This window comes from Artemia sp. Qi Xiang Cuo, chromosome 18 (genome assembly GCF_049724085.1).
Source record: "Artemia sp. Qi Xiang Cuo chromosome 18, ASM4972408v1, whole genome shotgun sequence".
Classification (NCBI taxonomy): Eukaryota; Metazoa; Arthropoda; class Branchiopoda; order Anostraca; family Artemiidae; genus Artemia; species Artemia sp. Qi Xiang Cuo.
In genome coordinates this window covers 4,006,437-4,028,051 of record NC_142811.1, presented here as the reverse complement: position 1 = coordinate 4,028,051, position 21,615 = coordinate 4,006,437, and the positions used below count along the sequence as shown (strand labels likewise).

Sequence of the window (21,615 nt, the reverse complement as noted above, 5' to 3'; positions counted from 1 at the left end):
GGAAGCGCCACGGGTCAGGGAAGGGCCGCGGGCCAGGAAAGCGCCACGGGGATGCGCCACGAGTCAGGGAGTGCACCGCGAAAAAAAAAAAAAAAAAAAATCCTATGTCATATCTTAGATCGTCGTTAAGCTATTTTTCATTTATAGGTTGTCCTGGTCCCCTACTCACCGTCTAGTGAAGAAGGGGAAGAAGATGCATCTTTGAGCCCCCCAGCAATTTAACATGGGACAACTCTATTGAAGTACCTGACAATATTGATGAGTTTTTAGATGATTTTTTTAAAGTAGATAATAGCGCAGTTGAACTGGTAGACTTGAGCCAAAATACCTTGCAAATTTTAGATGATTTTACAGGGAACCCTCCTCCTCCAGCCTCCGATACCATAACGGGTCCACTTCAAACAACTGAAGTGGAGCATAGTCCAGATATTGTTGAACAAGTAGGGGGAGGGGATACATCAGTCCCTGAATTTCTTTTGTCCAATACAATATTGAATAATATAGTTGTTTTCACTGCAACGTTTGGGGGTCATTTTAATACACTTATGGAGGGAAATTTTGTTTTTGATCCTGTAGAAATAGTTCATGCATATGTAGATAAAATTCGTGCACTACTGGAGAAACAAATTCAATTGTGGGGGGGTAGGGATTCAATTAAGGTTTCTATTGTTTTAAAGGTTTTTTATTTGAATGAGGGGAAAAGCGAGGTTTACTTTCATTTTATACATTCCGAGATGCGCTTAATTTATCCAACTTTAGAAAATTTTGAGGGAGTTTTTAGTGAGTGGGTGGGGCAAATTATAGCGCATCTCCAGAACTATAATGAAAATGGTAGTGGGTCAGTAGTTTTTTTTGTTGAAAATTGAAGCGTTAATATTTGTAAAATTAAGACAGATTTTATTTTAAGAGGGGGGCACAGGGATGCGGGTACAGTTTTAAAATACAATCCAGATCGAGAGGGATGGAAAGGTGTCCAGAAGATACGTTTTGAAACAGATCAAAAGTGTTTCAGATATGCTTTCCTCATCTCAGCATTCGAGCCTCTAGCACGTGACGCTACTAAGACGAATTTAGATCACTGGACTGTACATGGGAAGGACGGGTCCAATTTCCCCATTGTAGATTTTTCATGTTTAGAGGGGAAATACCCAGTAACGCTACGATCCATTGACATTTTCGAAAGGGCCAATGCTCATTTAAATATTGGCGTTACTGTGGTACAATACGAAACAGAATTTGAAGATGGGGTTCGTTCTAAAAAGAAGGGGGTGGTATTCCCAGTTCGGGGCCCGTCACCTGATTTGGTTAAACACTGGTTTTGTTTGCTTTACACGCCACCTGGACAACCGAACACAATCGGTAATTTAAACCCAATCACTGACATTAGTCGAGTTCGGGGGGTGGGAAAAACGGGGCGGGGGAATGTTTCTACTGTCCAACATGCCTGTCTAGATTCCGTAGTGATATGAAACTACGGGGTCACATGAGACACTATAGACGACATGGATACCAGACAGTGGAAACGGTTTCAGGGGATAGGGCCATTTTACGTTTCAAAAATTTTCAAAATACCCTTCTCCAGTGCAACAAAATATCTTTGGATTGTGAAGCTAAGCTGGTGGAGGTGAACGACCCCCAATATCCAAACCGTATCAAAGAACACCAGGCTATTGCAGTGTCCTATGCTCACGCGCAAAGAGACAATTCTAACACTATGCGGTTGTTAGAAAGAGTAGAGACAGGGTATGAGAGAGACGAATTTATGGACAATGTACTGACGACACTAATTGGCATGGCTTATGGTGCTATTTCTCTTTTGAGATATACGAAGTATACAACGCTGTTGTATGCGGAGGATATTATCGCGATTAAAAATATAACCCTCGTTGTCGGAAGTAAGTTAAAGGTCGTCGCGGAGGATAATGAGAATACCGGGAAAAGAGGGGGGAGGGGGAAAGTCAGACACCACGATCAACTGTGGCATGAAAGATCATCTGGGGGGAGTCTTTTTAGGGGAGGAGCACATCAAGCTTGTAATTTAAATGTTAGCCAACAGTTTTTTATCCCTGTTTTTATCCATAACTCTAATTATGACTTAAAATTTATTTTACCGGCACTGGCACGTATGCACAGGGAGGAAGGGGGAGTAGATTGTCCATGGGTGTATAATTCATATACCTACAAAATCATTCCCAAATCAGCCGAGAAGCTATTGGTTCTCGAACTGAAATGGCAGGTAGTGGATAATGAGCGTACGTGCTGGAATAAAATTAGGTTTTTAGATTCTTTTAGTTTTTTCCCCAAATCCCTTAGTCAACTAATTCAAATGCAGAAAAGTGATAATTTTAATATCTGTTTTTTTCCTAAACAACATTTTCCAGAAAGTAAAATTTATGAACTATTAGCATGAACCGATATGTATGTATATGATTATTACTGCTCGGACTCACGCTTAGGCGAGGTAAAACTACCCTAAGATGAAACTGTTAAGGAGTCACTCACTCACCGTGAATGCCAAGTTGAGGAGTATGAGTTTGCCAAGAAGGTATGGGCTAAGGGGAATTCGCCCTAGAGATTTCGTATATAACGGACATGCAATGTGACTAAATTATCGGAAAGTATTTTGACACAATTGATATAACAATGGATAAATTTGATGAGCTTGAGGTCTTGGCAGCCGCAATTAGCAATGTAAGTGCATTTTTATTTTCAAATGAATTTTCCTTGGACACCCTCTAGTATATTCAGATAAAATGCAAATATATTCCTTTACCCTCAAACCCCCCCCCCCCAAACCATGCAATCTTTATAGTAAATGTAAATATATTCCTTTACCCTAAACCCCCCCCCCCCAAACCATACAATCTTTATATTCAATGTAAATATATTCCTTTACCCTCAAAACCTAACCCCCCCCCCCCTATTGTCTTACAACCCCATCGCAAAAAGAAATACTTTTTTCGATAAATTCCTTCCCTCTATATTTCCAGCTAAATCCCCCCCCCAACAAACCATACAATCTTTATACTCAATGTAAATATATTCCCTTACCCTCAAACCCCCCCCCCCCCACAAACCATACTCAATACAAAACGCAAATATATTCCTTTACCCTCAAACCCCCCCCCCCAAACCATGCAATCTTTATAGTCAATGTAAATATATTCCTTTACCCTCAACCCCCCCAAACCATACAATCTTTATAGTCAATGTAAATATATTCCTTTACCCTCAAAACCTAACCCCCCCCCCCCTATTGTCTTACAACCCCATCGCAAAAAGAAATACTTTTTTCGATAAATTCCCTCCCTCTATATTTCCAGCTAAATCCCCCCCCCCAACAAACCATACAATCTTTATACTCAATGTAACCGCTCCCGGGGGGGGGGGGCCCTTCCCAAGGCCGGCTCCCGGGGGTGGGGGGCCACCAATCGCTGTAATGTTCAACTGTGCTAGTTCCAAGTGTATTTTTCAAGTGTTGTATAGAAAAGTGCTGTAGATGGACAAAAGTGTTGTACAAAAAGTGTTGATGTACAGAAAAGTGTTGTAGATGGAGAAAAGTATTGTACAAAAAGTGTTATCATTGTTCATGTTGAACAAGTTTTCATGTTGACCAAGTGTTCATGTTGAACAATTGTTTGTCGTAATAAATGTTATCATGAAATATTATTTTTGTTGTTCTTGAATAGATAGGTCTATGGGAAAAATACATCTTATTCATTGGACACATATGATTTACAGTTAGTCATAGTCCGACTGTTGTCAACAGCATGTATCAATTTAAAACACCCTTCAGATCATTTCTGTGTGGACCCTCAATGTCAGGGAAAACAACGCTTTTAGCTAGAATAATTCAAAATTGCGATAAAATGTTTTTTGGAAAAACCGAAAAAATCTACTATTGTTATAGTATTTGGCAAGAGTCCTATGATAAAATAAAAGCTATTGCCACAACCATAGAAATACAATTCATAAGAGGACTTGATGTTTTCAATAGTATTGAACCGAACTCGTGGCTGATTATTGATGATTTGGCTGAATCCATTGAACAGTTCTCACAGGAAATGCTACAACTGTTCACCGTTCGCTCTCATCATGAACTCATTTCCGGTACTCTGGTTCTACACAATCTGTTTCATCAGAGCAAATGTATGCGAACTCTTGCTTTGAATTGCACTATCTATAGTATCTATCGAGTTGTTCGGTTTTACAGCACACTCAAAAAACTCAAAAAGAAGATATAACCCCGCACTCCCAAAATTATTTTTTCAGCGTAAACACACGCGACAAGCAAGCCCAACGGTTACAATTTATTGGATCTTAATCAGAGCACGCCCGAGGATCTACGTGTAGTCACCGACATTTTCAACAATGAAATTACAGTATATCTTCTGGTGAACAGTAGAAAAGGCTATTAGTTGAAGTTATGACATTGAACAAACTACAAGAACAACGGCATTTATTTTCCCTTTAGGCACTTCAAAACCATAACTAAAAATAAACTAAACTAAAAATAAAGGTAATGAATAAACTTAAAATAAACTAAAACTAAACTAAAACTAAACTAACTAAAAGAAAACTAAACATTAAACTAAAACTAAACTAAAAGTAAACTAAAACTAAAACTAAAAATCTAGACTAAACTAGAACTAAACTAACTAAAAATAAAATATAAATAAATTCTAATCTATAAACTACTAAAATAGAACTCTAACTAAAATTAAAAACTAATCTAAAACTAAACTAAACTAACTAAAACTCTAAACTAAAACTAAACACTAATCTAAAACTAAACTAAAACCAAACTAAGCTACTAAATTAAAACTCTAACTAAAACTCTTTATCAAACTGTAGATAAACTAAAACTCTAATCTAAACTAAACTAAAATTAAACTAAAACTAAAAATATATACTAAACTAAAACTAAACTAAACTAACTAAAACTCTAAACTAAAACTAAACACTAATCTAAAACTAAACTAAAACCAAACTAAGCTACTAAATTAAAACTCTAACTAAAACTCTTTAGCAAACTGTAGCTAAACTAAAACTCTAATCTAAAACTCTTTAGCAAACTGTAGCTAAACTAAAACTCTAATCTAAACTAAACTAAAAGAAAACTAAACATTAAACTAAAACTAAACTAAAAGTCAACTAAAACTAAAACTAAAAATCTAGACTAAACTAAAACTAAACTAACTAAAACTAAACTAGAAATAAATTATAATCTCTAAACTACTAAACTAGAAATCTAACAAAAATTAAAAACTAATCTAAAACTAAACTAATTAAAACTCTAAACTAAAACTAAACACTAATCTAAAACTAAACTAAAACCAAACTAAGCTACTAAATTAAAACTCTAACTAAAACTCTTTAGCAAACTGTAGCTAAACTAAAACTCTAATCTAAACTAAAATAAAAGTAAACTAAAACTAAAACTAAAAATCTAGACTAAACTAAAAATAAAATAAACTAACTAAAAATCTAAACTAAAACTAAACACTAATCTAAAACTAAACTAAAACCAAACTAAGCTACTAAATTAAAACTCTAACTAAAACTCTTTAGCAAACTGTAGCTAAACTAAAACTCTAATCTAAAACTCTTTAGCAAACTGTAGCTAAACTAAAACTCTAATCTAAACTAAACTAAAAGTAAACTAAAACTAAAACTAAAAATCTAGACTAAACTAAAACTAAACTAACTAAAACTAAACTAAAAATAAATTCTAATCTCTAAACTACTAAACTATAACTCTAACTAAAACTAAACACTAATCTAAAACTAAACTAAACTAACTAAACCTCTAAACTAAAACTAAACACTAATCTAAAACTAAACTAAAAACAAACTAAGCTACTAAATTAAAAATATAACTAATACTCAAATGTAAAACGAAAACTCTTAACTAAAAAAAACTAAAAGTAAAATAAAACTAAAACTAAAAATCTAGACTAAACTAAAACTAAACTAAACTAACTAAAACTCTAAACTAAAAATAAACACTAATCTAAAACTAAACTAAAAATCTAGCCTAAACTAAAACTAAACTAACTAAAACTAAACTAGAAATAAATTCTAATCCCTAAACTACTAAATTATAACTCTAACTAAAACTAAACTAAAAGTAAACTAAAACTAAAACTCATATGTAAAACTAAAACTCGTAACTAAAAAAACTAAATTAAACTAAAACTCTAAACTAAAAATCTAAAACTAAACTAAAACTAAAAACTAATCTAAAACTAAACTAAAACCAAACTAAGCTACTAAATTAAAACTCTAACTAAAACTCTCTAGCAAACTGTAGCTAAACTAAAACTCTAACCTAAACTAAACTAAAAGTAAACTAAAACTAAAACTAAAAATCTAGACTAAACTAAAACTAAACTAAACTAAAACTCTAAACTAAAACTAAACACTAATCTAAAACTAAATTAAACTATAACTCTAACTAAAACTAAACTAGAACTCTAACTAAAACTCTAAGCTAAGACTCTAAACTAAAACTAAACACTAATCTAAAACTAAACTAAAACCAAACTAAGCTACTAAATTAAAACTCTAACTAAAACTCTTTATCAAACTGTAGCTAAACTAAAACTCTAATCTAAAATAAACTAAAAATGAACTAAAACTAAAACTAAAAATTTAGACTAAACTAAAACTAAACTAACTAAAACTAAACTAAAATAAATTCTAATCTCTAAACTACTAAACTTTAACTCTAACTAAAACTAAACACTAAACTAAAACTAAACTAAACTAACTAAAACTCTAAACTAAAACTAAACACTAATCTAAAAATAAACTAAAACCAAACTAAGCTACTAAATTCAAACTCTAACTAAAACTCTTTAGCAAACTTTAGCTAAACTAAAACTATAATCTAAACTAATCTAAAGCTAAGCTAAAACTAAAACTAAAAATATAGAATAAACTAAAACTAAATTAAACTAACTAAAACTCTAAACTAAAACTAAACACTAATCTAAAACTAAAATAAATCCAAACTTAGCTACTAAATTAAAACTCTAACTAAAACTCTTTATAAAACTGTAGCTAAACTAAAACTCTAATCTAAAACTCTTTAGCAAACTGTAGCTAAACTAAAACTCTAATCTAAACTAAACTAAAAGTAAACTAAAACTAAAACTAAAAATCTAGACTAAACTAAAACTAAACTAACTAAAACTAAACTAAAAATAAATTCTAATCTCTAAACTACTAAACTATAACTCTAACTAAAACTAAACACTAATCTTAAACTAAACTAAACTAACTAAACCTCTAAACTAAAACTAAACACTAATCTAAAACTAAACTAAAACCAAACTAAGCTACTAAATTAAAACTCTAACTAAAACTCATATTTAAAAAGAAAACTCTTAACTAAAAAAACTAAAATTAAACTAAAACTAAAACTAAAAATCTAGAATAAACTAAAACTAAACTAAACTAACTAAAACTCTAAACTAAAACTAAACACTAATCTAAAACTAAACTAAAAATCTAGCCTAAACTAAAACTAAACTAACTAAAACTAAACTAGAAATAAATTCTAATCCCTAAACTACTAAAGTATAACTCTAACTAAAACTAAACTAAAAGTAAACTAAAACTAAAACTCATATGTAAAACTAAAACTCGTAACTAAAAAAACTAAATTAAACTAAAACTCTAAACTAAAAATCTAAAACTAAACTAAAACTAAACACTAATCTAAAACTAAACTAAAACCAAACTAAGCTACTAAATTAAAACTCTAACTAAAACTCTCTAGCAAACTGTAGCTAAACTAAAACTCTAACCTAAACTAAACTAAAAGTAAACTAAAACTAAAACTAAAAATCTAGACTAAACTAAAACTAAACTAAACTAAAACTATAAACTAAAACTAAACAATAATCTAAAACTAAATTAAACTATAACTCTAACTAAAACTAAACTATAACTCTAACTAAAACTCTAAGCTAAAACTCTAAACTAAAACTAAACACTAATCTAAAACTAAACTAAAACCAAACTAAGCTACTAAATTAAAACTCTAACTAAAACTCTTTAGCAAACTGTAGCTAAACTAAAACTCTAATCTAAACTAAAATAAAAGTAAACTAAAACTAAAACTAAAAATCTAGACTAAACTAAAACTAAACTAAATAAAACTAAAATAAAAATAAATTCTAATCTCTAAACTACTAAACTTTAACTCTAACTAAAACTAAACACTAATCTAAAACTAAACTAAACTAACTAAAACTATAAACTAAAACTAAACACTAATCTAAAACTAAACTAAAACCAAACTAAGCTACTAAATTCAAACTCTAACTAAAACTCATATGTAAAACAAAAACTCTTAACTAAAAAAAAAACTAAAAGTAAACTAAAACTAAAACTAAAAATCTAGACTAAACTAAAACTAAACTAAACTAGCTAAAACTCTAAACTAAAACTAAACACTAATCTAAAACTAAACTAAGCTACTAAATTAAAACTCTAACTAAAACTCATATGTAAAACGAAAACTCTTAACTAAAAAAAACTAAAAGTAAACTAAAACTAAAAATCTAGACTAAACTAAAACTAAACTAAACTAACTAAAACTCTAAACTAAAACTAAACACTAATCTAAAACTAAACTAAAAATCTAGACTAAACTAAAAGTAAACACTAATCTAAAACTAAACTAAACTAACTAAAACTCTAAACTAAAACTAAACACTAATCTAATACTGAACTAAAACCAAACTAAGCTACTAAATTAAAACTCTAACTAAAACTCTTTAGCAAACTGTAGCTAAACTAAAACTCTAATCTAAACTAAACTAAAAATAAATTATAATCTCTAAACTACTAAACTATAACTCTAACTAAAAGTAAACACTAATCTAAAACTAAACTAAACTAACTAAAACTCTAAACTAAAACTAAACACTAATCTAATACTAAACTAAAACCAAACTAAGCTACTAAATTAAAACTCTAACTAAAACTCATATGTAAAACGAAAACTCTTAACTAAAAAAAAACTAAAAGTAACTAAAACTAAAAATCTAGACTAAACTAAAACTAAACTAAACTAACTAAAACTCTAACCTAAAACTATACACTAATCTAAAACTAAACTAAAAATCTAGACTAAACTAAAACTAAACTAGCTAAAACTAAACTAGAAATAAATTCTAATCCCTAAACTACTAAAGTATAACTCTAACTAAAACTAAACAATAATCTAAAACTAAACTAAAACCAAACTAAGCTACTAAATTAAAACTCTAACTAAAACTCATATGTAAAACGAAAACTCTTAACTAAAAAACTAAAGTAAACTAAAACTCAAACTAAAAATCTAGACTAAATTAAAACTAAACTAACTAAAACTAAACTAAAAATAAATTATAATCTCTAAACTACTAAACTATAACTCTAACTAAAAGTAAACACTAATCTAAAACTAAACTAAACTAACTAAAACTCTAAACTAAAACTAAACACTAATCTAATACTAAACTAAAACCAAACTAAGCTACTAAATTAAAACTCTAACTAAAACTATTTAGCAAACTGTATATAAACTAAAACTCTAATCTAAACTAAACTAAAAGTAAACTAAAACTAAAACTAAAAATCTAGACTAAACTAAAACTAAACTAACTAAAACTATAAACTAAAACTAAACACTAATCTAAAACTAAACTAAACTATAACTCTAACTAAAACTAAACACTAATCTAAAACTAAAATAAACTAACTAAAACTCTAAACTAAAACTAAACACTACTCTAAAACTAAACTAAAACCAAACTAAGCTACTAAATTAAAACTATAACTGAAACTCTTTAGCAAACTGTAGCTAAATTAAAACTCTAATCTAAACTAAACTAAAAGTAAACTAAAACTAAAAATCTAGACTAAAATAAAACTAAACTAACTAAAACTAAACTAACTAAAACTAAACTAAAAATAAATTCTAATCTCTAAACTACTAAACTATAACTCTAACTAAAACTAAACACTAATCTAAAACTAAACTAAAAATAAATTCTAATCTCTAAACTACTAAACTATAACTCTAACTAAAACTAAACACTAATCTAAAACTAAGCTACTAAATTAAAACTCTAACTAAAACTCTTTAGCAAACTGTAGCTAAACTAAAACTCTAATCTAAACTAAACTAAAAGTAAACTAAAACTAAACAAAATATAAATTATAACACTAAACTAAACATTAAACTAAAACTAAACTAAAATAAAGGTAATAAATAAACTTAGAATAAACTAAAAATCTAAACTAAATAGGTAATAAAATAATAAACTAAAAATCTAAACTAGCCCAACCTGCAATCCTCTTTTTCTAATATTTCCGCCCTCCTGATTGACTTAGAAGGAGATGTAAACAAAGCCCTCTGATTGGCTGAGAAGGGGTATGTAACCGACTCGCTGATTGGCTGAGAAGGAAACACGTGATCTAACTGTTTCCGGGAACTCGTAACATCTGGCTCGAATAACAATAACAAATACTATTTCTGGATCATAACATCTGCCTCGAACCGGAAGGAAGTGTCATTAACTGTTTCCGGGAACCTCATAACATCTGGCTCGAATAACAATAACAAATACTATTTCTGGATCATAACATCTGCCTCGAACAGGAAGGTAGTATCATTAACTTTGCTTCGAACGACAACAAAATTGACCCCATTAACCACGTGTTCTCTCTAATGACTCTTTTCAAAACAATAACAACATTGACCTTGGCATTTGCATCGAGCAACAACAAGAAGGAAGTGTCATTGACCTGCCCCCATTAGACTCAATAATCTATAAAAACATCAAATAATCAACACACATAACCATCCATGAAAACAGACATAAATGTGAAAAACTTTCTGTTTTTTCATTCTCACTGACAAAGTCAATAAAACCATCCATAAATGTGACAAAATTCCTGTTTTTCAAATTCTCACTGACAAAGTCCATAAACAACGTGGTTCTATGCCCATATAAGGAGCCCCGTCACGAGTTATTATGGCATCTCTACTCTAATTAAGAGTCAAGAGTGACCAAGAGTCAAAAGTGATCCGACGGCAACTAGCCCCCCTCCCACCATCCCTCTTTTCTCCAAATGCGTCTGATCGAATATCTGTATAGCCATGTTGTTCCAAATAGACCAAATATCATATAACAAAAACTCCAGGAATAACCCAGCCCCCCCCCCCGAACCCGGGGGCAAGTGTTGTAAAATATGCCCCAGGGGGATATAAGGTTCTTTTGGAAGGGATGGTGATATAAATTACGGAGAGGGCTCATTCAATTATGAATCAAAATGTCTAGTGCCCTTTTTAAGACTCGAGAGTGATCGGAGGGCAACTAGTCCCCCCCTCAAGGAACTTTTTTTCCCAATGTATCCGATCGAAATTTTAATATAGCCATTTTGTTCGAAATCGTTTAAAGATAAAATAACAAAATTCCGAATTTGACACAACCGCTCACAGCCGGGGCAAGTGTTGTAAGTCATGCCCCGGGGCTATATATGGTTTTAATGTAATGGGTGGTCGTATAAACTCCAGAGGTGGCTCATTTGATTTGAAATATAATGTTCTAGTTACCTTTTTTAGATTCAAAAGTGATCTGAGAGCATCTTCCCTCCCCTCCCCCCTCACACAAACACCCTCTTTTCCCCTAATGCATTCAATCAAAACTTTGAGAGAGGCAATTTGTTTGAAATAGTCCAATGATCAGATAACAAAAATTTTGGGATCAATATACCCCCGCCCCCCCCAGTCCCGGGGTAAGAGTTGTAACTTATGTCCCGGGGACGTATAAGGTTTTTGTTGAAGAGGTAAACTTTTGAGGGGACTCAAATAACTAGAAATCAAAAGTTCAGGTTCCCTTTTTGAGAGTGAAAAGTGATCCGACGGCAACAAGCCCCCCCCCCCCCATCAATCTTTTTTTCGCCCAATGCGTCTGATCGAATTTTTGGGATTGTTATTTTGTCCAAAATAGACCAAAGATTATATTATAAAGCTCCGGGGTTTACATAACCCCACGGAACCTGGGGGCAAGAATTGTAAGTTATGCCTCAGGGGCATATAGACTAAGGTTTTTATGGAAGGAATAGTCGTATAAACTTCGGAGGGGGCTCTTTCTATTGGAAATTGAAAGATGTAGTTCCCGTTTTAAGAGTCAAAAGAGACCAGAGGGCAACTAGCCTCCCTGTCTTCTTTACCTCAAATCCATCCGATAGAATTTTCGAGATATCCATTTTGTTAAAATTAGTCAAAAGATTGGACAACAAAAACTCCAGGGTCAACACAACCCCCAGAGCCCGGGGGCCAGCGCTGTATGTTATTCCCTGAGGGCGTATAAGGTTTTTATGCGAGGGTTTTTAAAATATTTCAACGATCAGATCAGCCCAACCTCCACCGCCAATCCAAAAACTTAGTAACAATACTTTATTCCAAAACTTAAGAATACTAACCCTGGTCCTCCCTGCATGGCCTAAACCCCTCCCCCTCAAAACAAAAAAACTTATTAACGATATTTTATTCCAAAAGTTATGGGAACTCACCCATGGCGCTCCATGGTCCGACCCCCCCCCACAAAAAAAAAAAACAACAACAACAAACAAACAACTTATTAACGATATTTTATTCCCTTGTCCCTTCTTCCTAGCTTCTGGGGGATTGTGTAGACCCTGGAGGCTTCGTTGCTTAATCTTTGAACTATTTTGAACAAAATGGCTATCTCAAAATTTCGATCGGAGGCATTTGGTGAAAAGAGGGTATGGGAAACAGAGGGTACAACTTTTAGGCCTTGCCCTAAGGGCTGATGAGGGTTGGCATTCCCAAAGACATAATTACTGGACCTTTCAACTATGCAGAACCAAATGGCTAGCTTTTCGATAAAATGCGTTTGGAAAAATGATGGGCACGGGAAGGAGGGCCTGGTTGCCTTCCAATCACTTTCATAGGCAGCGCAATAGCGCTGCCTAAGTAAAGAACGATGCTGGCACAATGTATTATTTTTCTTTTCCATACCAGGGTACTTCGTATCTAAGGAGTTTTCGTAGAAACTTGGAAAAAAAGCTCATTTGATTGGAAATTGGAACATCTAGTACCCTTTTTCATCGCCGAAATTGATAGGTGGGCACCCCGCCCCCCCCCCCCCCACGCCCATCATTACCCCAAATACATCCACTCAAAATTTTGAGATAGCCATTTTGTTCAGCGTAGTTGATTTCCAGATAGAAAATATGTTTTGAAGAGGACACTCCCCCACAACCCTCAGGGCACGGGTTTTAAGTTATGCCCTGGGGCATAAAATGTTTTAGAGGTAATTACTTGGCTAAAAAAAGGAGAGAGAGAGAGAGAAGAAGAAGAAAATGACTGTCATCCTACTCCAGCAATTGAGATAAATGTGCACTTGAACGAGGTTTTAACCTTACTCATCTATCCAATTACCAAGGACAAAACAGTATAACCGAACCGTCAACCAAATCGAAATGTCTAAATTCATGCAAAGTCGTCATCAATAAATATAACTTGTTATAAATTTACAAACAAGAGCACCTTAAATATAGCAAAATATTTCTAAGTAGTAGCCTTTTATTAGGGCTCATCAGAAGAATACCACCTGTCTTTATGGGTTTTGACGCTTTACTTTCTTTACCCGGCACATTGGAGTGTTTACTAGAAGATCTTTATGGTATCCTTATGTTAGGTAAAACTTGTGAAATACATGCATACTAGTAAAACTATTCAAAAAATACATACAAAATGAGATTGGTTCTATCCTTAATGAAGTCCCATGGGTCACTGAAACACAAAAACATTTCTGGAATAATTAAAGACTGGTCCGGACGGGAGTTATAAAACAAAGTGTTTTATTGGTATCTTGGACCAATTATAGATTTAAAGTCCTTCAAGCTGGTTTGGAAACAATGTACAAATGCAAAATTCCAAAAAAGAAAAGTGAAAGAGAAATTATATTAAAATATCTTTCTGCATTTCTTTATAATTTTTTTTATATCTACCTAAAAGTTCATGATACAGAAAACTAAACTTTTTAAATTGCCAACTAATTTTATTGGCAGAAAAACCTCTTAAGACCAGTTTTTGGCTAAGCGTTTTACATCTATTTTTAAAATCTGTGTAATTACTGCAAATTCTTACATACCTTCAAAATTACAATCATCAATCATTTTTTACTTCAAAATTAAAATCATCCGTTTGATTATATATTTTAAAAACTAACTTATTATTATATGAAATATTAATATTTAAATCTAAGAAATGGTAAGAGCGTCATGTTCCATAGCTAGGCTCCAGAATTAACTCTTGTGGATAAATATTTTTTGAAATCTCAATAAACTCCGCGCAATTTATTACTAAGAGATCATCCAGATATCTTTTATTATTTGAAAGGTAATATTTTACATTACTTGGGCTATTTTTATTTATCATATATTCATATTCTAATTGACTTAAAAACAAGTCCGCTATAAATGGACTAGCATTCCCACCCTTAGGAGTGCCAACATTTTGTCTATATAAATTACCATAAAACCTTGTAAAAGTATTGAACAGAAAAAATTCCAATAAATTGCATGCTATATCCAAGTTATAACATCTTGAACTAATAGTACTTCTAAAGAAATCCGTCCATCGGGCTTTTTATTAAAAGTATCAATTTTCAAAAATCCGATATTAGACAAAAGAAAAAATTCCTTAATGGCCATTTTCAATTTTTCGAATACTAAATTAAGTGACAGATTTGTATACAGAGTAGTAAAATCAAATGAATTGAGTTTTTTAGCTGAAACAATAGCCAAAGAATCTATCACTTGTAATGAATTACTAACACTCCAATATGGATTAAAGTAAGAAAAATTTTTAGTTCCAGAGCAATGTGCTTTGTGTTTATTTCTAATTTCTTTTAAAATTAAAGATAGGTCAGTGGCCGTGATTCTGGTTGGACACCTCGCTTCCCCAGCAATAAAACGTGGTTTTGGTGGATTTTTATGAAATGTTACCCTCCAATAAAAGAAAGGAAACTTCTTATTATTATCATTAATTTTTATATTGAATGTTTTCAAAATTCTGTCTTCTATATTTTCAATTAAACCATTCTCCTCTAGATGAGCCTTTTCGTATGTATTAGTTGTTTGTAACTCTTTTGATAAAATATCACAGTACAGCTTCTGACAAATTATGGCAAAGTTATTGCTATCCTTATCAACAGGTACAATTAAAAATTCATTCTGTATATTAGCTATTGCTTGTTTCATATTTGCATTATAAAATATTGAATTTTTCTCAGAATTATTTGGATTAATTCCATATATGCTATTTCGTGCACAAGTCAAAATCAAATTCATCCAATTCTGAAAACTTTTTTTACTAATTTTCTCCTTCTAGCACCATTTATCAGTAAATAAATTTAAATCATTCTTTAATCCACTAAGAATACCTGCTGTATTTATGTGGTAGGAAAGACAGAATTTAGGCGCCATCTTCATTATATTTTGAAGATCAAGATGCTTTATAATGGACAAATCCCCCGTTACAACATGTTCGTAAGTTTGATCCACATACGGTAAAAATTGCTCGCAACTACAAATCGGTTTCCAATTACTCCTTGTCAAGTTTTTTAAGTATTAAATTATAGTTAAAAATAATTTGACCAATTGTATTTAAAAATTTACATGTTAAAATTGGACTATCTTTATACACCAAATTACATGGAAGGGCATTTTTCACTCTTCGCTAGTTTAATATTCATGGTAAATTAATATGTTCTATTTGTTTAGTACTAAATTTTACAGACAAATATAATCTATTATCCTTATTAACAATCTTATCAGATTTTTTATACTTTGAAATAAATTTCGATTTAGCTAAAATAAAAACTGCATCATAAATTAATTTAGTGTCAGAGTTACATGTTGTATTATTTTTTTCAATTCAGAATGCTTTTATTAAATTCTTCTTCGATAACTTATTTAGAGATTTTATAATGCTAGGCATAACATTAGCTTCAAGTATATGACATAAATCGATTAAAAATGCATTTAAATCTAAATAATTCTTTCTATAATTTTTTCTATGTCCTCTTGATCGGTTTTTACGTGTAGTAGGGCAATTAAAGGAAGGGTGCTCAGCTAAACTCTTACAAAAGTTAGCATCTACATTAGATATATCTCCGTATTTTGCAACTTGATCATTTAGCCCAAAAGGATAATCGGTACCCAGAGGAAGGATCCAATAATCTTATCGTCTGCGTAATTTATTATTTTTCTCTTCTTAGGTAAAGTTCTCTAGGTCCAGCTTTTCAATTGCAAATTGGAGTGGCTTGTGCCCTTTTTAATCGTCGAAAGTGATTGGAAGGTGACTAACACCCCTTCCACGCCCACCAATTCCCGAAACACATCCAATCAAAATTTTGATATAGACATTTTGTTGAGCGTAGTTGATTTCCAGGTAAAAATTATTTTTTAGAGGAGGACACTCCTCAACAGCCGTCAGGGCAAGGGCTGTAAGTTATGCCCTGCGGGCATATAAGGTTTTTATAGAAGGTGATGTTGTAGAAACTTCCAAAACGGCTCATTCGATTGGAAATTCAAGGGGCTATTGCACTTTTTAATAGTTGAAAGGAACTGGAGAGCAACTAACCGCCCTCTCATACCCACCTTTTCCCCAAACACACACAATCACAATTTTTAGATACCAATTTCGTTCTAATCAGCTTTAAGATCTGTAAATTAGGTCGTTGAGGCTACCAACCCCCCCCCCCACAGCCAGCAGGATCCGGGGTTGAAGGTATGCCCTGGGGGTATATAAGGTTTGTATAGAAAGCGTTGTCGTACAAACTTCAAAAAGGGCTCATTCGAATGGAAATTGAAATGGCTAGTGCACTTTTTAATAGTCTAAAGTGATTGGAGGGCAGCTAACCCCCCTCTCACGCCCACCTATTCCCCAAACACATTCAATCAAAATTTTGAGATAGCCATTTTATTCAACTTAGTTTTAAGTTCGGGAAATTAGGTCTTTGAGGATGACAACCCTCCTCCCCCCACAGCCCTCAGGGCAAGGGTTGTAAGTTATGCCCTGGGGGCATATAAAGTTTTTATAGAACGCGTTGTCGTAGAAGCTTGATTGGAAATTGAAATGGTTAGTGCCCTTTTAAATAGTTGAAAGTGATTGGAAGGCAACTAACACCCCGTTCCACGCCCACCATTTCTCCAAACACATCCAATAAAAATTCTGAGATAGCCATTTTGTTCCACGCAGTTCAAAGTTCAAGAAATTACATCTTTGAGCATGACACTCCCCCCACAGTCTTCAGAGCAAGGGTTAAAAGTTATGCCCTGGGGGCATATAACTTTTTTATTGTAAGCTTTGTCGTGGAAACTAGAAAAAGGGCTCATTCGATTGGAAATTCAAAGGGCTAGTGTCCTTTTTAATAGTCGAAAGTGATTTGAGGGCAACTAACCCCCCCCCCCTTACGCCTACCTTTTCCCAAACATATCCAATCAAAATTTTTAGATAACCATTTTATTCAACGTAATTGAAAGTTATGGAAATTAGGTATTTAAGGATGACAAAACCTCCCACACACAGCCCTCAGGGCAAGGGTAGTAAGTTATGCCCTGAGGGCATATAAGGTTTTTATTGAAAGTGTTGTCGTAGAAAACTTCAAAAGGGCTCATTCAATTGGAAATTAAAAGGGCTACTGCCTTTTTTAATAGTTGAAAGTGATTGGAGAGCGACTAATGCCCTTCTCATGCCTACCATTTTCCCAAACACATCCAATCAAAATTTTGAGATATCCATTTTGTTCAGCGCAGTTGAAAGTGCTGGAAATTAGGTATTTAGGATGATAACCCCCTCAGAGCCCTCAGTGCAAGGGTTGTTAGTTATGCCCTGGGGGCATATAAGGTTTATATAGAAAGTTGTTGTAGAAATTTCAAGAAAAGGCTCATTTGATTGGAAATAGAAATTGCCCTTTTTAATGGTCGAAAGTGAGTGGACAGTAATTAACCTCCCCCTCTCACGTCCACCATTTCCCCAAAAATATTCAATCAAAGTTTAGAGATAGCCATTTTGTTAAACGTAGTTGAAAGTTCTGGAAATTATGTATTTAAGGACGACAAACCCCCCAGGGCAAAGTTTGTAAGTTATGCCCTGGGGGCATCAAAGGTTTTTGTAGATTTGTGGTGAAAACTTCAAAAGGGGCTCATTCAATTAGAAATTGAGAGGGCTAGTGCCCACTTTAATAATTGAAAGTGATTGGAGGGTAAATAGCCCCCCTATAACACCCACCATTCCCCCAACCACATCCAATCAAAATTTTCAGATAACTATTTTGTTCAACATAGTTGAAAATTCTGGAAATTAGGCCTTTGAGAATGACACCCTCCCCCAAGCCCTCAGGGCAAGGGTTGTAAGTTATGCCCTGGGGGCATATAAGTGTTGTCGTAGAAACTTCAAAAGGGCTAATTTGACTGAAAATTGAAAGTGCTAGTGCCATTTTTCATAGTTGAAAGTGATTGGAGAGTGACTAACGCCCCACTCACGCCCAACATTTCCCCAAACACATCCATTCAAAATTTTGATATAGCCATTTTGTTTAACGTAGTTGAAAGTTTGAAATTTGGTATTTGAGGATGACAACCCCCCCCCCCCTCACAGCCCTAGGGCAAGGGTTTTAATTTATGCCCTGGGGGCATATAATGTGCTTATAGAAAGCGTTGTCGTAAAAACTCAAAAAAGGGCTCATTCGATTGTAAATTGAAAGGCATAGTGCCCTTTTTAATAGTCGAAAGTGATTGGAAGGCTTGACATTTTTATAGTAAAGATCGGTGTGGGTATAATGTATTATTTTTTATTGTTGTTGTTGTTTAGACCAGGGCACTTCGTATCGAAGGAGTTGTCGTGGGAACTTCGAAAATTTGCACTTTACTGAAAAAAATACAAATGAATGTGCATTGTCAGTTTAATATACATATGCTGATATTTAGTAACCAAAATGTTAATATTATTTGATTTATTAAAGTTATAAAAGTAAAAACATTTATATTTTTCTCAGTAAAGTGCAAATTATGTTCTGGCCTTGATGAAGGAATAGTGGTTTTGAGCCCAACTTATGTTAATTTCCGCTCGCTTTGAGTTTGACTCGGTAATTTATTGTAATTTCTTTTCGTTTTGGGTTTCATTTATTTATCGATGCTGATTTGTGGTAGTTTCACGCTTGGTAGAATATTTGATTTCGTTTTTACTAATTTTTTGTTTAATGGAGTTCTTTACTTTTCGTTGAAACACTTATTTTGTGGAAAGTTTTTTTTAATTAATATTCTCAAAAAGGTCACTAGAACTTTCAATTTCCAATCGATTGGAATTGCTCTTTTCGAAGTTTTTACGACAACTCCCTTTATACGAAATGCCTTGATCAGAAAAAAAATCATATATAATACTTTGTCCCTACTTCGCTCTCTACTTAGGCAGCACTATTGCGCTGTCTATTGTGTATATTTATATTGTAAACTCTGTATATCTGTAAACTCTATACTCTAGATTCTGTATCTAAAACTCTATACATTTGTACTGTAAAGTGTCTGTTTCTCTATCGTTTACAGGTTAATATACATTTATAATGTAAATTTTATACTCTACATCTAAACCCTACACATCTATTAACCTCTACTCTAAATTCTGTATGTAAAACTATATACATTTAGGCTGTAATCTCTCTGCATCTCTGGGTTTTGTGGTTTTCTCTGTTTCTCTATGGTACCATATTTTCCTAAACTTATTTCATCTTTTTCAGGAGATGGTGAGTAGAGCAATGGCCCTTGCAGCAAATAAAGGACTCAGAGTTGTTACAGTCCTTGCCACAAGCCCAATTACAGTGACCCTGTTCGAAAAGATGGAGTTTGATCTATTAAAGAGTCTTAGCATACGTGACTACACTTTAAGTGGTACAATACAGTTCCCTTTTGCAGAAGAAGGACTTGTAGGGAAATTGTACGGGAAAAGACTGTTTTGATAACAAACAGAAAAGAAAAAAAACTTTTTCAACTTGTTGATCCCTAGTTAGAGTTAGCCTTTTTAAATTTGAACTTTGTTTCTGATTAAATATATCCTTTGTGATCTAATATTATTAATCATAGGCAACGCAATAGCTCTGTGGAACTAAAGAGCTAAGTGGACACAATGCATGTTTTTTCACTCAAGGCGCTTTGTATGGAAGGAGTTGTCGTAAAAACTTTGGAAGGGGCTTATTTGATTCGAAATTGAAAATTCTAGTGCCCCTTTTAAGAGTCAAATGTGATTGTAGGGCAATCAGACCTTCTCCAACGCACCCTATCTCCACAAGATTATCGGATCGAAATTTCAAGATAGCTATTGTGTTCAGCATAGCTAAAAGGTCCAATAACTTATGCTTCTGGGGATGTCACCCGCCCACACCTGTCTGGGTGTGGGCGGGTTTCGAACTAAATCGAAACCCACTATCTTGATGCAGGTTATTAAAAGGACGTAATAGTTATAACCCAGGAACAGCTTAGAGTATTTATGTTGAAACTTTCAGTGCATGTTGTGGGGATGTTGGACCAACCAAAAGGTACTATATGCATACTACTACTGCTACGTCTACTGTTCCTACTTGCTATTAAGGCTGAGGGTACTAAGGATAAATTTTCAAGAAGTGTTGAGGGGAATGTTGGGCTAAAGCAAAACACACTATGTGCAAACAGTTTATCAAAAGATCATCTCACAAAGTGCTTAAAGTATTAAGTTGGCACTGTCAGGGCATGAGGAGGGGGTGCTGAACTACACCAAAAATGCTCAGTGTGAATACTATTACTGCTAATACTTCTAAAACTATAACTGCTATCACTATTACTACTCCCCATGATCCTACTATTACTTCTACTGCTATAACTTGTACTTTTGCTATTGCTAAGGATGCTAGTAAAACTTTCAAGGAATGGCGATGGTGGTATTGAACTGAATCCAAACATTCCATGTGCACGTAGATTATTAAAGAAGTCTATTAGCAATATCCCAGCAGCGCCTTAGGGTATTAGGCTGAAACTACCAGGGCCGCCAATATTACTAATTTCGCAACTACTTTTACTACTACTACAGCTGCTATTGAACTATATCAAAATAGTGTAACTGCATCCAAGCTGTCAAAATTGACCAGGTTGTCAAGATATCCAGGTGCGATATCTTAGGGCTGGAATAGGGTGTAAAGTAGAAACTTCCAGGGAAAGTTTTGCTGCTTAAAAACTTTTTGAATTGAAGTAAACTGTATTAAAAAAATAAAACAGTACATCATTTAGCAAGTAGCCTTCCAAGAAGAAACAGAGAAGCTTAAAACTAAATCAGAAGACACTATGTGGATGCGATTGTCAATAAGACGTCCCAGCAATATCTCAAGAACGACTTAGGGTGTGAAGTTGAAACTTTCAGGGCTACATCTACTTTTGCTTTTTCTCTTACTATTGAACTATATTAAAAGGGCTTAGGTGCATTCAGGTTGTCAAAATAGCACAGATACAGTATCTTAGGAACAGAATAGGGTATTATATTTGATTTTTAGG

General features: G+C 33.1%; 1 protein-coding gene across 1 annotated transcript in view; it reads left to right on the top strand.

Moving 5' to 3' along the window:
- Positions 1–20,152, top strand: part of LOC148941133 (uncharacterized) — a 100,982-nt gene extending 80,830 nt beyond the window's left edge. The window contains exon 4 of the mRNA XM_089104089.1: positions 19,836–20,152. Within this exon, the coding sequence (XP_088960215.1) occupies positions 19,836–20,054 (219 nt within the window). The 3' untranslated portion in view covers positions 20,055–20,152. The remainder of the gene's footprint in view (positions 1–19,835) is intronic.
- The last annotated feature ends 1,463 nt before the right edge of the window (positions 20,153–21,615 follow it).